Source organism: Choristoneura fumiferana, chromosome 16 (genome assembly GCF_025370935.1).
Source record: "Choristoneura fumiferana chromosome 16, NRCan_CFum_1, whole genome shotgun sequence".
Classification (NCBI taxonomy): Eukaryota; Metazoa; Arthropoda; class Insecta; order Lepidoptera; family Tortricidae; genus Choristoneura; species Choristoneura fumiferana.
Window position 1 is genome coordinate 1,281,958 of NC_133487.1, and position 25,601 is coordinate 1,307,558.

Here is a 25,601-nt window from a genome sequence, read left to right on the forward strand (position 1 = left end):
ACCAGAATTAATCGCGTACACGACACACCGAACAAAACGTATTCGATCACCGTTTTACATATGTCCCGGCTTAAACGTTACCTAAACCTAGCGCACGATACGCGAGGACGTAACTTCACATTGTCAGAATATTCGTTCAATATATTAGTCAAGAATTCGGGAGACATTCTAGTTCAATATTTAGAATGACACACCTAGAAATTGCACTCCTACAATCCCATACTATCGCTGCTCAAACGGCCTGTCTGCCATCTTGGATTGGAACGTCAATCACATCATATCACAGATTAAAGATTTCAACAGAACAACCACAACCAGCCAGTTACAGAACAAGACAGTGCGTTTAGTTTCTTCATAATTTAGGTATCAAAAGTATGTGCTTTCATCAATGATATTACATATAAACAGGGAGTACTATGAATATCATTGGCTTTCATGGACAAAATATTCAGCATAATTGTGTCGTTCTCAGGCAAAAGGGACCACTTTGTCACTCCTAGATTCCGAGCTAGAGCCAGAGTTTTTTCCAAATCAATTCAAAATTAGTGAAATTTTTGTTCAGGTTAGGTACTTAAAAATAGCTTCTAGGACCTAAAATCTATTGTGCATTGTATGCAAGTCATAAATTTCGGTGATAAGTTGGATATGCGTTCAAAGTTTAGTGATCAGGGTGCCACTTTGTCCGCGAACAGGCCCTATACCACGAAGTGCAAAACTCGAACTTCGTATATTGCCGTCCCGCTGACGCTTATGTAATTTAATACGCGAGTGAAAGGGACGTTGCGATACGAACTTCGATATGCGAGTTTCGTAGTAGCCTCTTAGGAGAGTAACAGAACAAATTATTGAGAAAAAATAAAAAAAAAAAAAAATTCAAAGTCAGTTTTGAAAAACGATAAACTTGGATTTATTACATTACTTGCTTTTGCCCGCAGCTCCGTTGCTGCGTGAAAGGACAAGCCAACAAACACACTTTCGCTTTTATAATTATTTTATTAGTAAAGATAAGATATACAATAAGTCACGTTTCTAAAACCTATTTTATTTAAATTAGGTTACTAGACTGAGTTCCCCGAACCGCCTTGTTTGGCAGCGTGATCAAAGCTTTGACGTGAACCGATGCAACTGCTAAGCCAAGGATGCGGCTCATGCTGTCTCACTGTTACTAACTCGCACGCGCAGCGACAAGTCATTTGCTGGGGATTTTCGTATTTTCCACTGATGAACAAAGGCCTCTCCCTTAGAACGCCACAATGAACGACAACTCGCCCGCCACCTGCATCCACCGGTTGCCCGCAACTTTCACGAACTTACTCACTCAATTCTTCCTCCAGCTCATCGATCTTCTCGTCGGTCCTCAGCGCACAAATGTTGTGAGTGACCAGGGCCAGAGTGCTCTGTCTGTTAGAGCTATATTATATCATTAAATTAATCAATCGGTTAATCAATCAATCAATCCACCTGTTATACTTACATAATTTTTCCCTCATTAATTAATAAATCTATCCATTTTTCTTAAGTACACACCCAAAGTATTCATAAAGAAAAAAATTACTTGGCGGCAGCACTGCCGTGCCCCCAGGAGTGCCCTACCTAACGTGTAGTGTAGTTTAGTTATTTCATTATATTTTTGTCATGTGTATGTATGGTGATTTCATTATGATCATTATTACTGTGTTTTTGTTTGTTTGTATTTTTGATCTCTACAATCTCTCAGCTGGGCTACTACGAAACTTGAAACTCGAAGTTGGTATCGTACCGTATTGTATTAAATAGTATAAGTGTCAGAGGGATAGCACGACACGAACTTCGAATTTCGAGTTTCGTATTAGCCCTGCTGCTGTCGTGTCATCAAATTATGGACTGTAGGCGGATTTCGATTTTCATTTCATAATAAAGTTTAAATCAGAGAGTAGAGTAGACGATAAGAGCATAGCGGTGGAACACTTAGATTTGTATTTTTAGGCGGCAGATTATAGCTACGTAGTAGAAGAAGATAGTTTCTGTTGTTTTGCTGAACTGGTAATGAAGCTTTGGCTTCTTGCTAAGTTTTTCCAGGTTCATTTGCCCTTTCATGCTAAATTTCATTCTAACAAAAAGCAAATAAAAATAAAACTGCATTCCGATTTTTTTCATCATGCATCGATATTTTGCTGTCAAGTCTATAATATTTTTGATCTTTGCTTTTATTATCAACTATAAATAACATCAGTAGATGGCGCTGCAGAGTTGTAAAGAATGCAGTTTACAAAGGTTGATAATGTAAAATAACTCAAAATAGAATAACTCAAGTTTTTTAAAGTCACTAAAAAGCGAATATTTATTTATTTAATTAGTTTTTTTTTTCCAGATTGTGAAACTCAAATGTGCACACAGACAGACTGCACAGAGCGGCTCTATCCGGACCGGAGCCACCGAAGGGAAGCTAGAATTAGAAAAATAGAAAAATTATCACGAAATGTCAATGTCAGTCATTGTTACTGTCACAAGAAATGGAGCTAAGATAGCTATGAACTATTTATTATAAATTATTTTCTTTAGATTTAACAATTCCTCAAGTCCAACCTGTTTCATTTAAAATTGCAATAACCAGTGTTCAATTAATTTACTCCATTTTAAACTATGAAATAGCAACAAAATAGTTTTCGTTGCGTATTAGATTGCGTCTTAAATAAGAACAATTCTTTAAATTGTTATCACCTTATCAGCGGCTAAATGCCGAAGAAAAAAGGACCTAGGAAGGTTACAGACTCAGGTAAATTAATTTTGTATGTACTTCAGTTCCACTTCTGCGTCAACAGAAAAAATAAACGGTAGTTTGTAATGGAACTTATGAATCTAATCAGATTTTTACAAGATTTGTCATACCGCGCCAAAAGTTAATCCTGATGTACTTACTGATACCTTATTGATTTTGTAGTTACTAGAATAGCCTGTAAATGGTTTTTATTAAATACTAAATGAGGTCCTTCATTTTACTGTTACAGATTTCACTATAAATGATTCGGCGAACGCACCAAAACCCGTTTCGCGCTTAAAAAAGTCTACCTCCAGCACCTCTACTGTCCCAACAGAACTATCCTGGGACGAAAATTGACACGGACACTGATATAATCGAAGAAGTAGATGAAGATGTGCCAAAAAGTTTGTATCTAAAAAACAGAGCTCCAAAGCCGAACAAGACTTAGAAAACCGGCCGGGTGTTTTATATCCAGAAATTATATTTTACCTTATATCAAAGTATATTAAACCAGAACAAATAAGCAGCTTTTCTGGTATAAATAGAGCATGTTACGCTTGTACTAAAAGAGAAATGTTTTGGCGTAACTTGTACAAGAAGTACTGCCAGAATCATCCTCGGCTGCCTGAGAGATTGAAAATCGAGAATAGTTTCAAAGTGTATGGGTTACGGCAGAGAGTAATACGGGCTCTGTTTCATACATACAAAGTCTTTGATCTAAGGATTCAGCGGGATGCAGCACAGGATAGCGAGCCTCATCGGCTGGTTGGGCGGCGTTGTGTGAATGTTTGGTTTTGTAAGGGTCCTGTACACTGTATGGTGTATTTCAAGCTAAAGAAGCTGACTCCTCAAAGGCCATATGTTGATGCGGGGAACATGATTGATGAGCTGGGACGCATTGATGCCAACCCGGAAGAAGATTGTCAGACATTACAGGTGCTATTTTTTTTATATTTGTGTAATATTATTTGATATTGTGCCATTTTTCTTAGCTTTCTATGTGGTAAACATGGCACATGTTATGATACAACTTTACCTCCTATTACATGTCCCAGTGTACTTTATAGGGTACAAATCAATTATAAAAATAACTGCCAAATATACTACATAAAGATTTTTTTTATCAAATAATAATTCTAAAACATTACATTGAAGGATGGTTAAAAATGTATTAATAAATTGTGGGTAGTTTTGTTTCGTTTCATAAAATATATGCGGGTACTTGGGGAGTTACAGTGACAAATTAAAATGGTGGTTGTGGTTTGTTAGTCTAACAACTGGTATCATGGTGTATGGTTATGGTTATGTCACTCTGAAGATGAGCTCTGGTTGAGTTCGAAACGCGTCAGTGTAGTGTGGTGGTGGTGATAGATAGGTTTGTGTGATTTGTGTGTGTTCTTACAGTGTGTAGGTGGAGGAACTGCATGAACACGCATATTTTGCATAAGCTTAGCTATCGTAGGGTTGCGGGTGAGCAAGGAAATTATTTTAGTTCATTGATATGGACCTCCGCAAAGTAACTCCTGATTCAATACATTACGTTAAAAGCCATTCCAAAATCACAAGAGTGAGAATTTTTGGAAGAAAGACAGGACTTGGGAGGTTAAAAATGTGTGCAATTCTTTAATTACGTTTACAAAAAAATGCAATACTGCAGCAAGAACCTTTAAACTTTTTTATAGCTCAGGCTCCACTTTTACCAGACATTACATTACATTTTATAGACATTACGTACAGTAGCATGTTTCTCATCTGTATTTAATTCATGTTAGTCCAGCCATACTGTTTATAATCCTTTATGTTTATTTATTTTGTGAAATGTGAGTTTATTTTATTTTACATTTTATCTTCATCTTCACTAAATAAGATAAGTTATTAATTTTATTATGTTTTGTTCTGACTAATAATTATAAATTTGTGAGTGTGCACAAAAACAAGTTGTGAATAAATGAAACAGATGTACAAAGGCGAATTTATCCTTTTAAGGGATCTCCAAAATCTTCCAAATGCCATGAAATCGTAAATTAAATTTGGTTTCCTTTTATTTTTATGTCGGTTTTATTAAATTTCAGATAAGCTGTCTGAGTATCCATGAAGTTCCACCCCTCATGGGGATGACCCTCACCAAATTGAGTGTGGTGCTTTCACAAGGGTTCAGATACCGCAGGGTGCACCTCGGTTTCAGCACCAGTTCACACAACATGTCACGAGGCATCTTACCCGAAAAATCAATGGTCATAGACTCTGTTGTAAACATTCACGTTTTCGATTGGTGGCACCCTAGATACCCTCCTTTTGACAATAAATTGCCATCACATTTGAGGGATGAGGAATCGTTGCCAGTGTTAAAAAAAGACTTCTTTAACATAAGAGAAGGTGAATTATAAGACTATTTCTCAAAAAGTTGTCCATTTTCAGTTGTCCACTTATAAAAAAAAAACCTGACGCTATTTCAACCCAAAAAATAAGTAATATTGTGTTTAAATATATATTAAAACTTGTGGTAAAGGTGATAAAAAGTCAGATAATCTTAGTAAAAAGTTTCGATGCAGTTACAAAATTAAGATATTTTCCTCACAAGATTTCGTGACTTATTCCTGACGTCAAGAAATTTTGGATGTTTTATGCAGTTTATGTTTTATGATCTCGTCCATAGTGTTAAAAATTTCTTGACAAAACTGATTTCTTGTCAATTTCATGACGGGACAACTTTTTGAGAAATACTCATACATGTTTAAATGTGATATAGCATAGGAGAATAAACTTTATTTTTTGACGTTGTATTGAAGGTTTAGTGTATTGTGTGCAATGTTTGTTGGGTTTTAACTTGTGATGAAATTATGTAATTAATATTGCTAGTGTTTCGAACAGCTGATGGAAAATTAGCAAAAAGTAGAGATGGAAAAACTAATCACTTGAAAGAAAAGATTGATATATATAATTGACTCACTGAGATATATATCACTCATTTAGCTCACTATATGTATCAGTAGCTCGCAGAACGCAACGTGACATTATTGCCTTATTTGCTCATTCATTTTCTCAAATCACTTTCATGCTTGTAACAAAGCTTGTAACTTGTATTCTCCATCGATGATTATGGTTTATGGTTGACAATAAATGACAAATGATAGATCTTGACATCTAACATCAAAATTACAGAAGCAATTTAATAAATAAATAAATGGTTTATGGTCATCTTTCATCCACCGTTACCTCTCATATTTCGTTTTCTAGATTTTTTTTACCATACAACGGGCATTCACTGGCAAAATTGTCCTCCAATGGAAAGAGCCATATTTAAAAAAAAAACAACATTTTGTTGGTCGAAAAAGCCGTGGTGGCCTAGTGGTTTGACCTATCGCCTCTCAAACAGAGGGTCGTGGGTTCAAACCCCGGCTCGCACCTCTGAGTTTTTCCAAATTCATGTGCGGAATTACATTTGAAATTTACCACGAGCTTTGCGGTGAAGGAAAACATCGTGAGGAAACCTGCACAAACCTGCGAAGCAATTCAATGGTGCGCCATCAGTGGGTAGATGCCTGGCATTTGCTTAAGTCAGAGTAGAGATGGCCCATTACTATTGTTTATATTTTAAAATTATCCTGTGACTTTTAGTGTTTCAATATTATCTCATTCTGTGGACTTAGTGATAGTTAACTTTTAACCAACATTTTTATGTGGTGATACTTTGTTATTTAAGTGTAATTAACTGTTTAACTTAAGTGCTCATAGAACTACCCTCCAAAAAGTGAAAAAAAAAGAAGTTTCTATATAACAAGCAAATAGAGATGGAGTCGAGTGATGACGACGAAAATCCAAATATGTCATCCAATGCGATAACTCCGGAGGAGATTAACCGTGTTATTTATGGATCGGAGCTGGAGTGGGATGATGACGATATCCAAACAAATTTGCAGAGAGGAAAGAGAGGACGAGACAGTTATAGTGAAGGTCAGGACCAGGATTCGTTTATTTTGGTAACAAGCGGAAAGAAGAGGAAAATTCGGAAGGAATCTCCACCTAAGGAATTGAGTGAAGTAGACCAGGCAGAACAAAATCAAGCCAGTTACGTAGAAGTGTCCTTAAGCAGCAAGGAAAAACTACCTAAGCAGATTGGAATGGCAAAATTCCTTAAAACTGAGAATATACAAGGAGTGTTAAAAGTGACATATAAGAGTCCTTTCAAATTACTTATACGGTTCAAAGATAGCGAATCTGCAAAAATGCTTACCAGTTGTTCTAACGTAACATTAAAAGGCTGGACCTGCCGTAACACTAATGAGATGTCTTATATATATGGCGTGGTAAAAGATGTAGATTTGGAGATTGAAGACGACACTCTGAAGGGGGAATTTCATAGCGAGATTAACATTATAGCTGCAAAAAGATTAAACAGGAGAGATAAAGATGGCAAATGGGTAAAGAGCGAGAAAGTACGATTGTGTTTCCAAGGCTCCAACTTGCCTCCATATGTTTATTCATATGGACTGAGGATGGAAGTTGAGCCTTATGTTTTCCCTGTCACGCAATGCAGTAAGTGTTGGAAGTTTGGACACATCAAAAACTTTTGCCCTTCAAAGTACTTTGTATGCCCAAATGTGGAGGAGAGCATGAAAATTGTGAAGCCTTAACATTTAAATGTGTCAATTGTAAAGGCGAGCATATGTCTATCCTAAAGAGCTCTTGTCCAGCTTATCAAAGGGAGAAAAACATAAGAGATGTCATGGCCCAACAAAATTGTACATATAAGGTGGCTCTTTTAAGAATTAAGAATAAGGTGCCTCCACCGGAGAATAACAAAGAGCCAGAGGTAACTCCTCAGAATGAAAGTCCATCAGACAACGTCAATACTCCTACAGGAGATCGCACCTATAAGGAGGTTCTCCAAGGGAATCAACAGAACAACAAAAGTAATAAGAAGGTTCATGTGAAACAACCTACTAACAATCAGGCAGAGCAAAAACGCAGGAGAAAGGTAGTAGCTACTGAGGACTCGGTCATTTCTGATATGGAAACAGAAGAACCCGAAAGTCAGAATTCACAGAAGAATACAAACAAAAAAAACCGAGACCGAGACAATGACAATGAGCAAAACAAAGACACTAAGCAAGACAGCTGGACTAAAAGATTTTGGAAAAGAATTCAAGAAATTATATTTTCGGAACACGATTGGACAGGAAAAATAAAACTGGCTATTGAATATATTTTAGAAGAGGTAAAAGTTTTTATTAAGGAGTACATAAGCATAGACAGTTTAATGAAACTTTTTAACTTCCAAAATAATGGACAGGCAGCATGATGATTCCTTTATAAATATTATACAATGGAATGCTCGTAGCATAAAGCCAAAGCTCAAGGATTTTGAAAACATTTTAATTCAAGACAAAGTTCACATAGGTGTCATTAGTGAAACATGGTTATCTGAAGAGGACTGCATTAACATGAGCAATTATAATGTGTTTCGATTGGATAGACAAGATGCTTATGGTGGTGTTTGTTTTTTTACCCATAAATCAATTAAGGTGCTTCCTTATTCTTATGTCACACCTAACCCGGATTTAGAAGTGCTCATACTGAGTGTCGAAAATGTCAGTGGGCTCAAAAATATTATATCAGTATACTGTTCTAACCCTCGGAGTATAAGGCAGAGTGATTGGGATAACATATTCACCATTTTCGATAAAGGAACCCTTATTTTGGGAGACTTGAACACGCACCATCTGTTATGGTCCTACAAAACTGATGCTAAAGGAGAGAAGTTGCATAAAGCCATGTTTGAACATGATTTCGTATGCCTAAATAATGGAGCTCATACTAGAATTAGACTGGTTAATGGTGACGTGCAAAAATCAGCTCCCGATGTTTCTTTTGCCACTACTGACATTGCTTTAAAGTGTACATGGTCTGTTTCTAATGAATGTTTGGGAAGCGACCACATCATGATTAAATTGAGATTTGGATACGAAAGATGTAAAGTACCAAATAAGAAAAGAAATTTTAAAATGGCCAACTGGGGACAATATAAGGATAAATCGAAATTAATTTTTGACAACCAACAATTAATTTTAAATGTACAAAAAAGCTATGATACGTTCGTTTCTGGCATTACGGCATCCGCCGAAGAAACAATTCCATGGATTAAAGTGTGTCAAGATCCGACATTAAAATTTGCTCCAAAACCATATTGGACTCCAGAAATTTCTAAGGCAGTAGCACAAAGGCGCCTAGCTCTTAAAAAGTTCCGAAAAAATCCAACTCCTGATAATTACACGGCATTGAAAATTAAGATATCACAAGCCCAAAACCTGATTAAAAAAGAAAGATCGAAGGGATGGAGAGAATTCTGTTCTAGCGTGAATAATGAGACTTCACCTTCAGAAATGTGGAGGAAGATGAGGTGGATGAAGGGGAAGAAAGCGGAAGTAATACTGTTGACCTTGCCAAAGCTACACAGTTACTCCGGTCGTTATCACCAGACTCAGTACAGGAACCTCAACCAGTATTGGATAATAGCATAAATCATCTTTTGGATAAACAGATTACTATGTCCGAACTCAATAAGTCAATTAAGCGGAAGGATACAGCGCCAGGTGCTGATAATATATCATACTCAATGATATTTAATTTGTCGGAATCTGGTAAGGCAATGCTTTTGTATATTTTTAATTTGATTCTGATGACTGGGGAGGTTCCTGTACAATGGAAAATAATAAGGATGGTACCTATACCAAAACTTAGTCAACCAGATTCATTGAGACCTATTTCTTTGATTTCTTGCCCATGCAAAATATTCCATCATATCATTATGAAAAGGTTGGAATGGTTTGTGGAAAGTAACAGTCTTTTTTCATCATCAACTATAGGGTTTAGGAGATCCAGGTCTTGTCTGGACAATTTAGTACGATTGGTCTTAGCTGTGCAAGTAGGATTTTCTAGAAAAACACCTGTGGTAGCGTGCTTTCTGTATGTTGTAAATGTCTATAACAATGTAAATCTAAATTTTCTGGTGACGAAGTTAGAAGCTATCGGAGCAGGCAAAAACATTTGCCCTTACATATGGAATTTTTTATCAGACCGAACGCTTCAGCTCCTTACTAGGAATGGTGATGTTACAGAAAGACATGCAAACATAGGTTTGGCTCAAGGTGATCCATTGTCGCCTCTTCTTTTCAACATTGTGACCATGGATGTCTGTATTAGCTTAAATTCTGTCTTAATATCACAATACGCCGATGATTTTGTTTTATATAAGGTAGTAGATGGAAGCTTAAGTTCCGCGATAGACGACATTAATTGCAATTTGGAAATAGTGACACAGTTACTAAAAGAGATGGGACTCTCACTGTCAGAAAAGAAATCAAATGTTTGTGTTTTCAGCAGAGCCAGGAAAAATTTTGATAACATAGAGATAGGATATAACCACAGTATTTTAAATGTAGTTAAAAAGGTGAAATATCTTGGGATGTGGTTGGATTCTGCCCTTCGATGGGGGTGCATATTAACGAGACCTGTGCTAAAGCCTTTAAATACCTTAACATCTTAAAAGTTCTTGCCGGTGGCGCGTGGGGGTCCATCCATCCCACCTAAGACGATTGTACATATCCTTAATTAGAAGTAGGACTGATTATGGCTGCATCTTATTTGGTTCAAGCGCTAGCACTCATTTGCGAAGGTTAGACGTCCTGCAGAACTTAGCCATGAGAGTTTGTGGAGGTTTCATTCGCAGCACTCCAATCCATGTGATGCAGAATGAACTGTGTTTGCCGCCATTGTCTGTCCGTAGACAGTGGCTCGCATCAAGGTATTGGCTACGGGTTGGTTCTGCATCACATGACTTAGTCCTGGAGCTTTTGCAGGAGTTGTCTGATCAGTGTGAGATGAGTTACTGGCGCAACAAAACCAAGCCTATGCTAGTCACTGTGCATAATTTGCTTAAGGACTGGGATATTCACAAAAGCGACATATTAGATATGTATTTAGTAGGCACGTGGGTCTCATACATTGACGTGGAATCTTTATAAAGTGTAGCATTGCCTCTGTCACCAGGCCAAAGAGACACATACCAACAGACTACCTAAAGCGAACTGTGCTCGAAATGATATCAATAGATTACATGGATTTCTATAAATTGTTTACAGACGGATCTAAAACTACAAATGGCGTTGGAGCCGCTTTTTTGGATGTGCAATTGGATATTTGTAAACAGTTTAAATTACATCCAGATATTTGCATTATGAGAGCGGAGCTAGTAGCGATGTATGAAGCATTAATCTATGTTAAATCCATTGGAAAAAACCAAGTCGTGATACTATCAGATTCTAAAAGTGCGCTTCAACATCTGGCTCGGTGTACCTCGGGGTCCCGAGGAATGCCGATAGCCTACGACATATTAAGACTTATGCACGGATTGCGCTCTGATGGTGTTGCATTGGTTATCCAATGGATACCGTCTCATGTTGGAGTAGCAGGTAATGAGCAAGTAGATAGAGTGGCTAAAACGGCAGTGACAGACGGCATGGAACTCCTATGTAAACCATATGGTACGGAATTGATGACACTTGCGAGGAATAAATGCTTAGATATGTGGCAAGAGTCATTCAATTTAATATCAAGAACAAAAGGTATCTGGTACAACACAATACAGAACAAAATTTTCAGGGTGCCCTGGTTCGATTGTGCCAGCCTCCCCAGGGATTTACTTGTGTGGGCGTTTCGAGTGCGGTCAGGACATGTTCCATTGAATAAATTTTTAAATATGATGAAAGTAGTTCAATCCCCCATGTGCACGGATTGTAATAAGATTGAGGACTTAATACATTTTTTGGTGGAGTGTGTATTGACGAAGGATATCCGCGAGAGGTGGCTGAGTGATTTGGACCTGTTCAATGGTGCAGTGAATGTTATTTTGAGTTGTCCGGTATCGGAAGATGCAGTACGAATTTATCGGTTCATCAAGCACTCCTTTGCAGCCAGATAATCTGGATATCGCAATAGGAGTGTTTGATGAATGTGGACATCGAGTCTTTCAATGAGGCTGGCATAGTCACACTGGTGCACTTAAGCCTCAAAAAAAAAAAGAAAAAAAAAAAAAAAAAATTCAATGGTGCGTGTGAAGTTCCCAATCCGCACTGGGCCCGCGTGGAACTATAGCCCAAGCCCTCTTGTTCTGAGAGGAGGCCTGTGCCCAGCAGTGGAACGTATATAGGCTGGGATGATGACATACGAATAGGTAGTTGTATGAATCGTGAAAGAGACGAATGCTGTCTGACCGTGTTAAGTAAGAGTTGCGTGAAAGTAAAACTGTGGTACAAATCTAAATCTAAATGTAAGTTACCAATAATTTCCTTGACGAAAATGTTTCAATGCAATACCAACCTACGTAGTAGGAATAAGACGAATAAATAATTTTGTAAAATAAACCGTTTATTAATTTTTCTCACACGAACACTTGAACTAAGATGTTAAATAACCTAACCATAAAAAAAATCATTCTAATACAAGCACTTTTTTGGCTGACTGTATTTCAAGTCGATGCCATTAACGTTGAAGAGTTCCGTCCTGCGGAGACGATCCTGGCTGGACTACCAGGATGTCACTACTAGATTATTGTATTGAACTCGTCTTCCATGCCCTATATTTCAATGTAAGTTATTAAGCCCTCTTTTTGAAATCCCATATGATGCTATCATGTTCCGCCCTAATAATATCTCGCTTGACCTTGGTATTCATAGAGAATCCCCTCCCCTAATCTAGACTTAAGCCGTGTCATTGCTAGAAACTGGCCTGACTGGACCTCTATCTACACGGATGCTTCACAGCTTTCAAACCAGGGTTGTGTAGGATCTGCTGTCTGGATACCTAAATTTAAGATTATTTTGAGCTGTAAATTGCCGATATATTCATCTGTATTTACTGGCGAGGCAGTGGCAATTTTGGAGGCCCTTAAATATATAGACTCGCACAATCTTAATAATTGCATAGTTTTTTCAGACTCCAAAAGCGCCTTACAGGCCATAATGTCAAACCAATTGCGTAGTAAATCTAAATTCCCGGTCATTCTTCAAATTAAGCAAGTTCTTAATGGTCTCTCTGGTAAGAATGTGAAGGTCTCATTGGCCTGGATCCCTAGTCATATTGGAATCCGGGCAACGAGACTGTAGATCAGCTTGCTAAGGATGCGACCCGTTCAGGCTGCCTGGATCAGTTCAGGTGCTATTCCCTCGATTTGACCTCTTTAGCTAAGGATCGACTGGATTCGGATTGGCTCGCTCACTGGACAAGATCTAGTCAGATGAAAGGACTTCACTACTCTGATGTTCAAGATAATGTTCCCGTCAAACCCTGGTTCTTTAAATTCCGGGCCGCTAATAAAGCAACTACGTCAACAATATGCAGACTGAGACTGGGCCACTCATGTACTCCTGTTTTCCTTCACAAGATTCGTGTAAAAGACAACTCTTTGTGTGAATGTGGTTTAGACGAAGGCTGTCTTGACCACTTATTTTTTCGAATGTTCAAAGCTGACATCCTCCTTGTATGACCTCCTCCCCCTTACATTCCTCGCCCTGTTAACTTTAAATCCCTCCTTCGTTATGTATATTCTCCTTTTATTACCATTCTGTGCGATTTTATATCCTCTAACAATATAAGACTATAGTTCTATCTAATCAATAACAACATCTTTTGTCTTTGTCGCAGTGACGTGACTCCGCAACAGCGTTCGGCCGAAAAGGATTTTTTTTTTTCTATTTTCAAAATTATTTTCTTGCTGCTGTCAAACTGTTGGCGTTCTGCAGAATCAACCGCAACCCTGTCATCGCAACTGACATTGGCCCAAGCCTTAAGGCCGCCATTGAATAATAATAAAATAATAATAATAACGTCTCCACAGGACGAAACTCTTCAACGGTTAAATCGCATCGACTTGAAATTTGGTATGCAAATGTAGTTTGGGTGACATACAAGTACAATCAACAAAAAAGTAGTCAGCAAAAAAAAGCTTTTATTAAAAACTAAATTTTTATCAAAAACTTATTTAAGAATTGTTGTGTTTGCAATCTCTATAATCTTTCAGTTAAATGAGTATTTGTCTTCATTCATTTTCATTATACACATCTTATAAGCAAGAATATTTTATCAGCGGTATTAATTTCATCGATAGTGTGCGGAAGTAAGAAAAAAAACTTATGTTTTGTCTCAGATATTAATTTAATCATTTTTGATAATACTAAATCAAGTGATAGTAGTTACGTAAAGAAAAACATAAACCTCCTTCGGAGAGTCGGGTAAAAATAAAAATACTTATACATAGACTTCAATTTTGCACGGAATCAATCAGGATCCTAAACAATCAACGAGAAAACTTATATATTTTCCCTATAAGTAGTTCAGGAAATTAACTATAGCATGTTACGTGAATAGGTAAGTTGAAGCTGTTATGTTGGGACTCTAATGCTCTAACTCTAGACTCTAGGGCGTCTGTGGCAGGAGTCTGCAGGCATTACAGGAGCCGTAGGGGATGGCGGGGGCGAAACAGCTTTCAGGACAGATGGGGCAAGCCGCAGCGAACTGGCGGGGGTAGGTGCATTCGGCGCCAGTCGACCACTGCGATGGCTGTGCGTTCTGTGAACACAGTTTATACTCATATATTCCTTCATCATTGCTTCCGGCATATAAACATCCACGTTTGACTGCCGGGCGCTAGGTATTCGCCCATAAACCAGCTGGCCCGCCGCGGTGTATATTTTCGTGTGATAACAACCAAAGTGAATCATGTAACCGGCTAGCCGGTCGGAGAAATGAAAAGGCGTGTGGTCACAAAATAAAATATAATACAAAAGAAAAATATATACAATTATTTCAGTCAGCACTGCTCTTGTAGATAAATTAAAAAAACACTGGCCTGAGACTTGTAGGATAGGTAGGGAAACAGGGCAGGGTGTTGAGTTAGCCTCGAAGCGTCCAGTCGCGACGGCGATCTGCTCCAAGGCAGCAGAACGGAGAGGAAGTGGAGATGATGATTTGGATTCAGCAGGAAAAAGGAAGGGCTGGAATGAAACACCCTGCTGTACTGCTTGCTTGCAGCACCCATCCAAGCCTCGTTTTAGTGTCGGACCAGCGAAAGAGAGCTAAACGAGACTTGGATTAGGTTTTACAAAATGTACACAAGAAATAAATGTTAGAAGTAGATATAATAATATTTACAATACCTGCAATAGTGGCAGCCCTTATATTACAAGTAGTAGTCAGTGAAATAGCTATCACCGAGTAAATAATTAATATTTTCTTGTAAAGAAAATCAAATTTCGGCTTACGCCTTGCCAAATAGTAGAGCCAATCACAGGAAAAAACAAAAGAATATCAATAATTTAGAATTTAGATTTTTTTTCTTCTGTAAGCGGCCAGTTGCGCACCGCGGAGGTTTGCCATGTTACAATCACTAACATGCCAATGCAACGGTAGTTCTAGTAATAGTACCCTCTTTTGTGAAACAGTTTCAGCGCTGCGAATACAGTTAGGGCTATATTTCCGGGACACCATGGCGGCGCAACAGTCGCCGCACCAACAAAATGTATGCAGCTCTATGAAGGGTTATCTCACCTGGTGTCCACTTGGTTGCGCAAAGCTGCATACATTTTGTTGGTGGCTGCGACTGGTTGCGTCGCCACGGTGTCCCGGTGAAATATAATAGCCCTTAGACACGTATTTCATTAACCTAAAGGGCTTATTACACTTGACTAAATTTAACAAGCAAAACAAGTATGTAAGGATCGTAGCAAGTGGAAAGAAGTGGTCTCTGCCTACCCCTACGGGAAAGAGGCGTGATTGTGATAGTATGTATGTAAATTTAGGATCCTAAATGATTTAGAATCACTTTAGGAAAGTGAATCGCGTCTAGTCAAGTAAGGACCCCAAAAAGTTCTTGACAGAACGCGATTACACCTCCCTAAATTAGGATTCAAAATCATTTAGGTTCCTAACTGTCAAAAAACAAACAAGAACATTCGACTGACTGCCCATTTGTCCTAGAATTTATCAGTCTGCCTGACTGAACGCAAATCGCCTGATCAGATAACGAGCAATTCTTGTTTATCGATTTCGACGAATTTTGCTAAGTGAGGGCTTTCGGAGGTGAACAAACGGTCTAACTTGTAGCACAGAACAGGACCGGTAGTTCTGTGGCCGGCCTTGGCAGACGTGTTGTGAGGAGTATTTCTCAAAAAGTTTCTTCAAGTTCAAAAAGTTTTCTCAAAAGGTTATGCAAGGTCCGCCCGGATTTCTACCACCATCTTGCTCGCTAATCCTGCCGTGAAGCAGCAGTGCTTCCACTGTTGTGTTTCGGCGTGGAGAGTAAGACAGCCGGTGAAATTACTGGCACGTGAGTATCCCATCTTAGGCCTCTAGGTTGGCAACGTGTCTGCAATACCCCTGGTGTTGCAGATGTTTATGGGCGGTGGTGATCTCTTACCATCAGGAGACCCACTTGCTCGTTTGCCATCCAGCCGTATAAAAAAAAGTCCCGTCATGAAATTGACAAGAAATCAGTTTGTCAAGAAATTATTAACGCTAAGGACGAGATCATAAAACAAACTGCATAAAACATCCAAAATTCTTTGACGTCAGGAAAACGTCACTAATTCTTGTGAGGAAAAAAAATCTTAATTTTTACATCGAAACTTTCTATTGGATCCTACAATTATCTGACTTTCTATCACCTTTACCACAAGGTTTTGTAAATTTTAATAAGTGGACAACTTTTTGAGAAATAGTCAGTAACCGTTCGTTTAGCTTATTATTAATGGTGTCTGTTTACCAGGTTCGAACTACTTTAGCACTTTAGTCGAGTATATTTTGGTTAATAGACTAAAGCGGATCGACTCGACTAAATAATTTACTAATCTACCTAATCGAGCTACTACGAAATTCGAAAATCGAAGTTCGTATCTTACCGTCCCTCTCACTCTCGTATTAAATAATATTAGTGTCAGCGGGAAGGCAATTAAGTAGTACAGGGCCGGACACGATTAGTTACAGTACCTATATACTCGCTATCGCTTTCCGACTAAATTATGGACCTGGGATACCTCCGACACCCATAACTTCATTGTTTCGATTTTCGATAGTCAGAACTTGGTACCCATATTATTTTTGGTCATAATAATCAATAGTCATAATTGTTAGATATAACGCGAAATAAATATAATGATTAAGTAGAATAATGTTACATGTCATACAAGACAAATGTCATAAAATTGATTAGCATAATATCAAAAGGCATACCGTTTGTTTTTCATAAATATTGTAGGTCATATTTTTATATTTACTATTATTATTATTCATACCATTTTATTCTCTAATGTTTTAAAGGAATAATTCTAAAATTCAGAAATAATACATGTCATAGGTACATTAAAAACATTGAAAAGTTAGAACTGTGACTCCTTTTAAAAAGGGCCAGCTGACAAAAAAGTAGGTTAGGTTAGGACTGCGACCATTACAAAAAAACAGTTGCTAGAAAAGTAGGTTAGGTTAGGTTACAACTGTGAGTACTTACAAAAAGTACCAACTGACAGAAAAGTAGGTTAGGTTAGGTTAGGTTAGAACTGTGACCCCTACAAAAAGTACCATCTGACAGAAATCCGTTATGTCAAATAATAATATTCCTTTTGAATTTCCAACTTTCCAATACAATTACCACATTAAATGTTATGACCAATAACGGTATGAAATTCAATAGTTCTGACTAATAAGCATTAAGTCAAATAATAATATTCCATTTGAATTTCTACCTTTGGATACAATTACCACATTAAGGGTCTGTTTCACCATCCATTGATTAGTGTTAACTGGTGGTTAGGTGTGATGCCGTCTCTATTTATTTTGTTCGAATAGACGGAGACGGCATCACATTTAACCGTCGGTTAACGCTAATCAATGGATGGTGAAACAGCGCCTAAATGTTTATGTTATGACCAATAACGGTATGAAATTCAATAGTTATGACTAATTTAAGGGGGCGAAAGAAAAATATAACTATTGAAATTATGACCAAAGGTAATATGGCGAGCAACGATTATGACAAACAACGGTATGGATAAACCAAATCGAAAGTTTAACGTTATGGGAGTCAATATAGACTCCGATCCGATAGTCAATTTTATTATAGAAAACCCATGAGCTAAAGCCATACCTTGAAAAATCCAGTTAAAGCGCAGTGCATGATGTCGTACGTCGGGCAATTGACCTGCGTACCCTGGGCAGGCAAAGGCCCAGCCAGGCAAGTCGTCTGTAATGGTAACAAGAAGATATGCATTCTTATTTCTATAGCCTTTTATTTTATTAGGTGGTTGAGTTAATTTGATTTAACACCCGCTGTCGGGATTTTTTGACCCAAAGTGTAGTCACGCTTTTGACGCGCTACAGTCCGAACATCGATTACTCATACTCATACTCATACTCTTTTATCGTGTCATTTTGTCTAATATATTCTAAGAACTAATTAATTAAATAATTTCAGTAAATAATAGCCGTTGGCTGAAATTTAAGGAACTCATCAAAAGTGTAGAATGTGTGCTCGACAAGCCAGTCAAAACATCGATTAAAAACATAGTTGGAGACAGGCAGCGTTGCCGTGTTAAATGACCAGCAGGGCTACTACGAAACTCGAAGTTCGTGTCGTGCGGTCCCTCTGACACTTATACCAGTTAATACAAGAGCGAGAGGGACGGTACGATACGAACTTCGAGGTTCGAGTTTCGTAGTAGCCCTGCAGGCTCAAACGTTGGCGGAAATAGTTGCCTGACCTGGTCACCAGTCGTTTGTACCAGGCGCGAAGAAATCTCTTTTACTAGTTCTTTTTTTTTCAAATGAAATAGATAAATGGGTCTTACAACAGGTAAAACGAACACAAATTTAAAAATTATACACTAGAATAACTATCGTGACGTTTCGATTTCAGCCGAAACTTGGCACATAAACCGAAATTTTCGGTTGAATACTATTTATAGACCTTGACGTGGTTGACTGCGGGGGTCCATTCCGGATGGTCCTTCGCGAACTGGTCGAAATGCGCCGCCACCTTGGACGTGTCGATTGCGTCTCCGTTCATCCAACCCGACTTCGTGAAGAAGCACTTTATGCGGTCGCACTGGAAAACAGGAAGGTTCAGATTGAGGGAGTAGGATAATAGAATTGCTTTATCATCAGCCTACAGCAGTCCACTGCTGGACATAGGCCTCTTCTATGCCGCGCCACAACACCCTGTCTTCAGCCCCTTGCATCCATCCGCCGCCAGCGACCCTCTTAAGGTCGTCCGTCCACCGTGCCTCAGGACGCCCTACACTACGTTTTCCCGTCCGTGGTCTCCATTCGAGGACTCGTCTGCTCCACCTTCATCAGTTCTGCGACAGACGTGGCCAGCCCAACGCCACTCCAGCGAACTAATTCTTCATCATCATACTCGTTCAGCCGTATGCTGGGCGTGCATTGAAGATAGGTAGCGCGCGAGGGTGGCGTACTGCTGCAGGCAAACAAGCAGCTGCCTACCCTAGAAATGACCCACTCCACGCCAATGGAGGCAAGGAATTAGGCCTCCCCTATCCCCATTAGACCCCTAGTTTTCGGTTGGAAAAGGTCTGCATCCACTGTCAACCCGCGACATTAACCAGGTCATCCGTCCATCTCGTTGGTGGACGTTTGACGCTGCGCTTGCCGATCCGCGGTCTCCATTCGAGGACTTTGGATGAACTTTTTTATAGGATTGCTTACGTAGGTATAATAATAAAAGTGTGGGATGTGACGCTGGTGTATGTATTGGTGTCACCAGTGCAGTCAGTCATAGCAGGGCGGCTTGTGGCAAGCTGCTGATGCGTAGCGTCACCATGAATAACCTTTCAAATAACCTGATCCCCATGGGCCTGTGATCGGAAACCCCTGCCAACAATAATAATAATATACTTGCCTCATTAGCGGATTTCGTGCACTGTGCAGCAACATCACTTTTGACTATTCTGGGATTGCCAAGACATTTGTAGATCTGTAATAGGTTTAAATTCGTTAGCACCTAGGTGAACATACAACCGAGGCGAGGTTACTATTAAAAAAAAAATGATTTAATGGGAGGTTGTACTCTGCAACCTTACAGTAAAGTGTTTATTTTGATTGTGGTCATGTACTTTAAATAATTATAAACAATCATCATCTGTCTAACGGTGACTTTCCACCGGCGAGGCGAGACGAGACGAGGCGAGACGAGAATTGTAATTATGCATTATCGCGTGCCCGCCGCTATCTGCCATACCAATTTAAATTCTCGTCTCACCTCGTCTCGCCTCTTCGCCGGTGGAAAATTACCTAAACATTTGGCAGCATGGTGAACGGTTGTGTTGCTTTAAGGATGAACTCTGGTTGAGTTCGAAACGCGTCAGCGTAGTTTAGTAATGGTGGTTTGTGTAATTTTTGTGTGTTTTAATAGGTCAGAGCTTTATAAAAGCTTTACGGAGCCATCATGGTTCACTACAGATCCTCAACCAAGGAGCACGACCGCTTTGTCAAGAGTGTAGGGACTTAGAAGAATAAATACTTACATCGTGGGGGATCTCACCACACCTGACAGGGGGCGGCGTCACTGCTACGTCCGCGTTGGACACCTGCAACCAAATTTTGTTCTTAGTATAGGGCCATCTAGTGAGCAATTATAGAAACAACAACCTAATCCTACATCACGCTATCGAAGTTTCGCGACTCGGACGCATATACAACTTTCGACGGTCTTCCTTCGGACTTCGGTCCCCAGGCATAACATACGTGGAGGAAGATCTCTCTATTATAGCCTCTCTCCCTCATCGTTGTGTGTTACCCCTACATTTGACAATAAACGAAAGAAATTACGGTAAATACGTGGGTAGTTGTGCCCCGGTTAGTCGCGCTCGCGCGAGCAGCAGGGCTACTACTACGAAAATCGAAGTTCGTGTCGTTCGGTTCCTCTGACACTATTAGGGGCTGTTTCACCATCCATTGATTAGTGTTAAGTGACGGTTAAATGTGTTTGTGTGTGTGTTAGTATTGTTGTGTATAATTGTTCCAATACAGACTTATTAGATTATTATTATTATTTATTTTTTATTCGATTTATGTAAGTATTTTAATTCTAAGATATTTTTATGTACATAGTTTTAATTTAAAAGTAGTACCTATCTAATAAAGTCCTCCCTATCCGGGTTTATTTCATTAGATACATATCTGTAACCAATTATTTCACTTCATCACAGAGCACTGCAGATGCATCTGCAGAGCGCAAGCCTCCTCTCAGAAGGCAAAACTTGTCCTAAGCAAGTAAATCGTATTGACAACGTTATCGCAACTAGCAACATAATGTTTACGAAATATAAAACGGCTTGGAGACAACAGAAAAGTTACACAACAATAATAATCATTTTGGGGTAAAAGGTTAGGTTGCGGAGAGTTTGTGTAACGTACAAACAGTCGCTATCAGATGTATCCTACCTAAGGTCACGGGACTGAACGCCGGTGGGCAGTGACGCGCCGAGCGTGTTCTCTGTTCATTGCGTGGGTTGTTAGGTAACCGCTGTGCGGCGAGCGTCTTACGCGTAATGAATAGGACACGCCATAGTTTCATTCTTGATTCATCCTTTTTACCCGACTGCGAAGATGTATGTCTATTCCTATGTCCTGTCGTAACTACTCATCGGTTGAACCGATTTTGATAAATAATACGTCATTGGATTCGTCGTACATGAAATTCGAAAAAAATAAAAATGGCGGATTTTTGGCGCCAAATTGCAAGTTTTAAAAAAATGTTTATTATTCAAACCTATCGAGGGGGGTATCAAATGAAAGCTAATAATTAGTCCATTCTAAGAATATATGGGTTATAACTGTTTTAATATACTATTTTCACAGAAGTGTGAAACAAAACAATACTTAAATTTTAAAAAACAAAAAATCCGACTGCCTTTAAAAATACTAATAACCCTCCTTCAGGTTCGCAGTCGGGTAAAAAGAAGAAAACAAGTCTAGTGGGCTAGAACTTTGTTAAGTAGCTAACTTAAAGTTCAACAGTCGGGACCCATTTAAATCGTGACGCTCAAAATATTTTTACCTAATGGGTTCCGACTGTTGAACTTTAAGTTAGCTAGCAAAGTTCTAGCCCACTAGACTTGTTTTCTTCTTTTTGGTATTTTTTAAGGCAGTCGGGTTTTTGATTTTTTAATTTCTTGGTGCATGTCTTGCTACCTCTAATTGTAATGTAATTTCTTTCATTCTATATACTAAACTAAAACTAAACTGTCCTACTGTTAGCTACACAGGCCTCCCTATCAGAATGAGAGTGCTTGGACCGCAGTTCCCACGCAGGCCATTTAATCTCGGCCTTCTTTGGCATACCAACTGGACGGCAGAGGATGGAAATTCCCGTCGACTATAGCAAGATTTGACCTAAGCCAACATATAAAGAAATATATATCCAGTGCCAGATCCATGTTGGCTTGCGTGCTTTACTTCCTCACTGCGGGTAGGTTTTAAGAAAGAAATCACTAAAAGAGCAACGTAAAGAACTCAGATGCTAAGGGGTAAGGGTTTAAAGAGAGTTAAGGTGATTTTCCACCGGCGAAGAGAGACGAGACGAGACGAGAATTGAAATTTGTATGGCGGCTCGCGGCGGGCGCGCGATAATGCATACAAATTTCAATTCTCGTCTCACCTCGTCTCGTCTCGCCTCGCCGGTGGAAATTCACCATTATGCCTCAACCCCCACGGATCTGTATCGTACCATGCTATGCCAGACACCGCATCATATCGTGACCGTAGTAGCAACGTGTCATAAGCTTCCTAATGGTGATTTTCTGCCGGCGAGGCGAGAAGAGACGCGGCGAGACGAGAATTGAAATTTGTATGGCGGCGCGCCTCGCGCCTCGCCGGTGGAAAATCACTTTCACAACCATCGCCGTCGCGTATCATGTATGCGACTGACATTCCGTTCCTGACACGGTCCTATTACGGTCATGCCATGATACGGTGTAGCGACTAGACATTAAAGATCAAAGCAAACATATCTAACTCTTGGTAGTCGTGTGAAACCAGTACAAACATAACGCAAGTACTTTGAAGCCAAGCCAAGTTTAATTACCAAGGCTTCGTGTTTTGATTTTTAACTAATGTCTTAGCGATGTCTCAAAAATATACAGTGAAACACGCAGGATCTAAGGGGGGGCAAACCGGGGCACTTGCCCCGGGCGGCAGTTTCGTGGGGGCGCCAAATCCTTGAGACAAGAAATGAAGAAGGAAAGACAAAAAATGCTACTCATTGGCGGTTTTAACAATTTTTCTCACACTGAAGAGAGGGGGCGCCACCATCAAGATTTTGGCCCGGTTCGAAAAAATCCTCGATCCGGGCCTAAACACGCGCACAAAATCTCAAGCAGGGATAAGAATTCAAATTGCGTAAGCTAAAAAACCGGCCAAGAGCGTGTCGGACGTCCGTAGTCATGACGAAAAAATTAAGTAATATTTTTCTAAGGATTTCGTATTTTATACGGAATCTTCCAAGTTAAGGTATATTTTATCCCTCAGGCTGCTATTTACTCATAAACTACTAATAATTCTCAAGCAAACTTAGCCGTTATAGTTTTCCTTGAAAGTTTGATATACTTAGGTAGGTACTACCATTCTGATTTTTTTCAAATTTTTCCACCCACCGGTTTAGGTTTTAGAGGGGGGGGGGGGGGACGCTCGATTTTAATGAAAATTTGCTCTTTAAAGTTGAATATTTCGCAAACAGATCACTGAATCGAAAATCGTCTTAGCAGGCCCCAATGGTTTTGAAAGACCTATCCAAAGATACTCCACACTATAGGGTTAGTCGAGAAAAAAAACACCCCCCTTTACGTCTATGGGAGGTACCCTATAATTTTTTTTTTTTACATTTTTAATTGTACCATTTTGCCGGCATAGTTTACCTATACATCCGTGCAAAATTACAGCTTTCTAGCATTGATAGTCCCTGAGCAAAGCCGCGGACGGACAGACAGACAGACAGACATGGCGAATCTATAAGGGTTCCGTTTTTGCCATTTTGGCTCCGGAACCCTAAAAAAAATATACGCGTCGACTTGAGAACCTCCTCCGTTTTTCTTCGTCGGTTAAAAATGATGCGGGGATTTAGTTCCCCGTTACACTCAGGCGGTTATTGTAAGATTGTTGTGTAACTAGTCATAATGAACTGGTTTAGGTGTGGTGAGGGACGTAACGTGTCATTTTAGCTTAGACAAGCTCTTGTTTACAGTGAACAAACAGAACAACTCAATTGTGAAATTAACTGCCAAATATATACCACTATGCAAATTATTTAGTCAGTGGCGTAGCTACCAAGGGGCTAGGCGGGGCAGTGCCCCGGGGCCCTCAAGCTCAGGGGGCCCTCGAAATTCTGCTTTATAGCTGATGATAAAGTTGCTTAGCATTTTTAAAGTATTTGTATATAATAATGATTTTACTTCAAAAAATCCTACCAGTTTTGATAGCAGTGGGCCCCAGTTTTTTATTTGCCCCAGGGCCCTAGGTTACCTAGCTACGCCACTGTATTTAGTAAATATAACCTTAAATATGCTTAAATACTTAAATTCTCCAAGTTACGAACTTTACGACCATCGTACAGAATCAGTTACTCGGGACTCAGGATGTCAAACTATTTTATTACTTACCACAACACTAAAAGCAAGTAAAACAATCACTTCAAACATCTCTGTAGACGTGTGTTTGTCTCGTATTCCTTTTAACGAATGACTGACCTTACAACGTATGCAAACAGTTTATATGATTAGAGTGATTTAATGAACTCGTCCGACAATCGAGTTGAATCATTGCCGCAACAAATTGTCTATCAGTTTGATTTTCGGCGCACTTTGCGAATAGGGTTTGAACATTAATAGTTTTTATTGCCTAATATTTTCGGGTTCCATGTTTTTTTATTTATTTGTTTGTCAACAAAAAATTACAACATTACAGTTAAAACACGAATGCGCTGTAAAATTTAATTTATACAAAAAATTATAGCTACAAAAAGACATAAAATACACAAAAATTACATACAAAAAAAACTTAGTAATTAGGGATTAATTATTTATAATATAAAGGTATTCTCAGCACTTTTGCAGGTGGTAGGACCTTGTGCAAGGTCCGCCCGGATTGCTACCACCGTCTTGCTCGCTAATCTTGCCGTGAAGCAGCAGTGCTTGCACTGTTGTGTTTCGGCGTGGAGAGTAAGACAGCCGGTGAAATTACTGGCACTTGAGGTATCCCATCTTGGGCCTCTAGGTTGGCAACGCATCTGCAATCCCCCTGGTGTTGCAAGTGTATATAGGCGGTGGTGATCTCTTACCACCAGGAGAGCCTCTTGCTCGTTTGCCATCCAGTCAAATAAAAAAACTAAAAGAAGCACAGTAGCACAACCAATGACCAAAGTCGGAAAAATCATAATTTTTTACGTCTGTGTTTATTAGTATCCATTAATAATGATCCCACACTGCGTACATTTTGCTTAGGAGAAGGGTTCACAATTGTTCTAAATGGCTGGCCATGTATGCCTCATGTGTTTGTTTGTTTGTTTGTCAGACAAGCTATACAGGTACAAAGCTATTAAAAAAACGTCATTTTTTTTTGTTATTCTTTGTGAACGCCCTACAGTTATCGCGTAAGCATAGGTCAAAGTGTGAACAGAACAATCCCAGCCAATAACGATGGTGAATTATTACAATTGTTGCTTTGTTGACAATCTTAGGGCGTTGACCACCTCGTTGACTAGCTGTTGTCTTCGATTTCGCTTACACCTCTCCGATTATGACGA

The 25,601-nt window shown here is 39.2% G+C and overlaps 2 protein-coding genes across 2 annotated transcripts; one reads left to right on the top strand and one right to left on the bottom strand.

The window, feature by feature from the left end:
- Window positions 1–3,133: 3,133 nt before the first annotated feature.
- Window positions 3,134–6,186, top strand: LOC141436493 (putative transmembrane protein 183BP; the record flags this gene model as incomplete). Its single annotated transcript, XM_074099501.1, has 2 exons — window positions 3,134–3,676; window positions 4,813–6,186. Coding segments are annotated over 2 exons (858 nt in total), but the record flags the coding sequence as incomplete, so codon positions are not given.
- Window positions 6,187–13,927: 7,741 nt separating this feature from the next.
- On the bottom strand, window positions 13,928–24,568 carry LOC141436250 (uncharacterized). Its single transcript, XM_074099152.1, has 6 exons — window positions 24,460–24,568; window positions 20,329–20,391; window positions 19,704–19,778; window positions 18,753–18,890; window positions 17,934–18,029; window positions 13,928–14,365 (listed from the first exon to the last, which is right to left on the bottom strand). The coding sequence occupies exons 1-6, from the start codon at window positions 24,496–24,498 to the stop codon at window positions 14,213–14,215; spliced, it is 564 nt and encodes a 187-aa protein (XP_073955253.1). The 5' UTR covers window positions 24,499–24,568; the 3' UTR covers window positions 13,928–14,212.
- Between the last annotated feature and the right edge of the window lie 1,033 nt (window positions 24,569–25,601).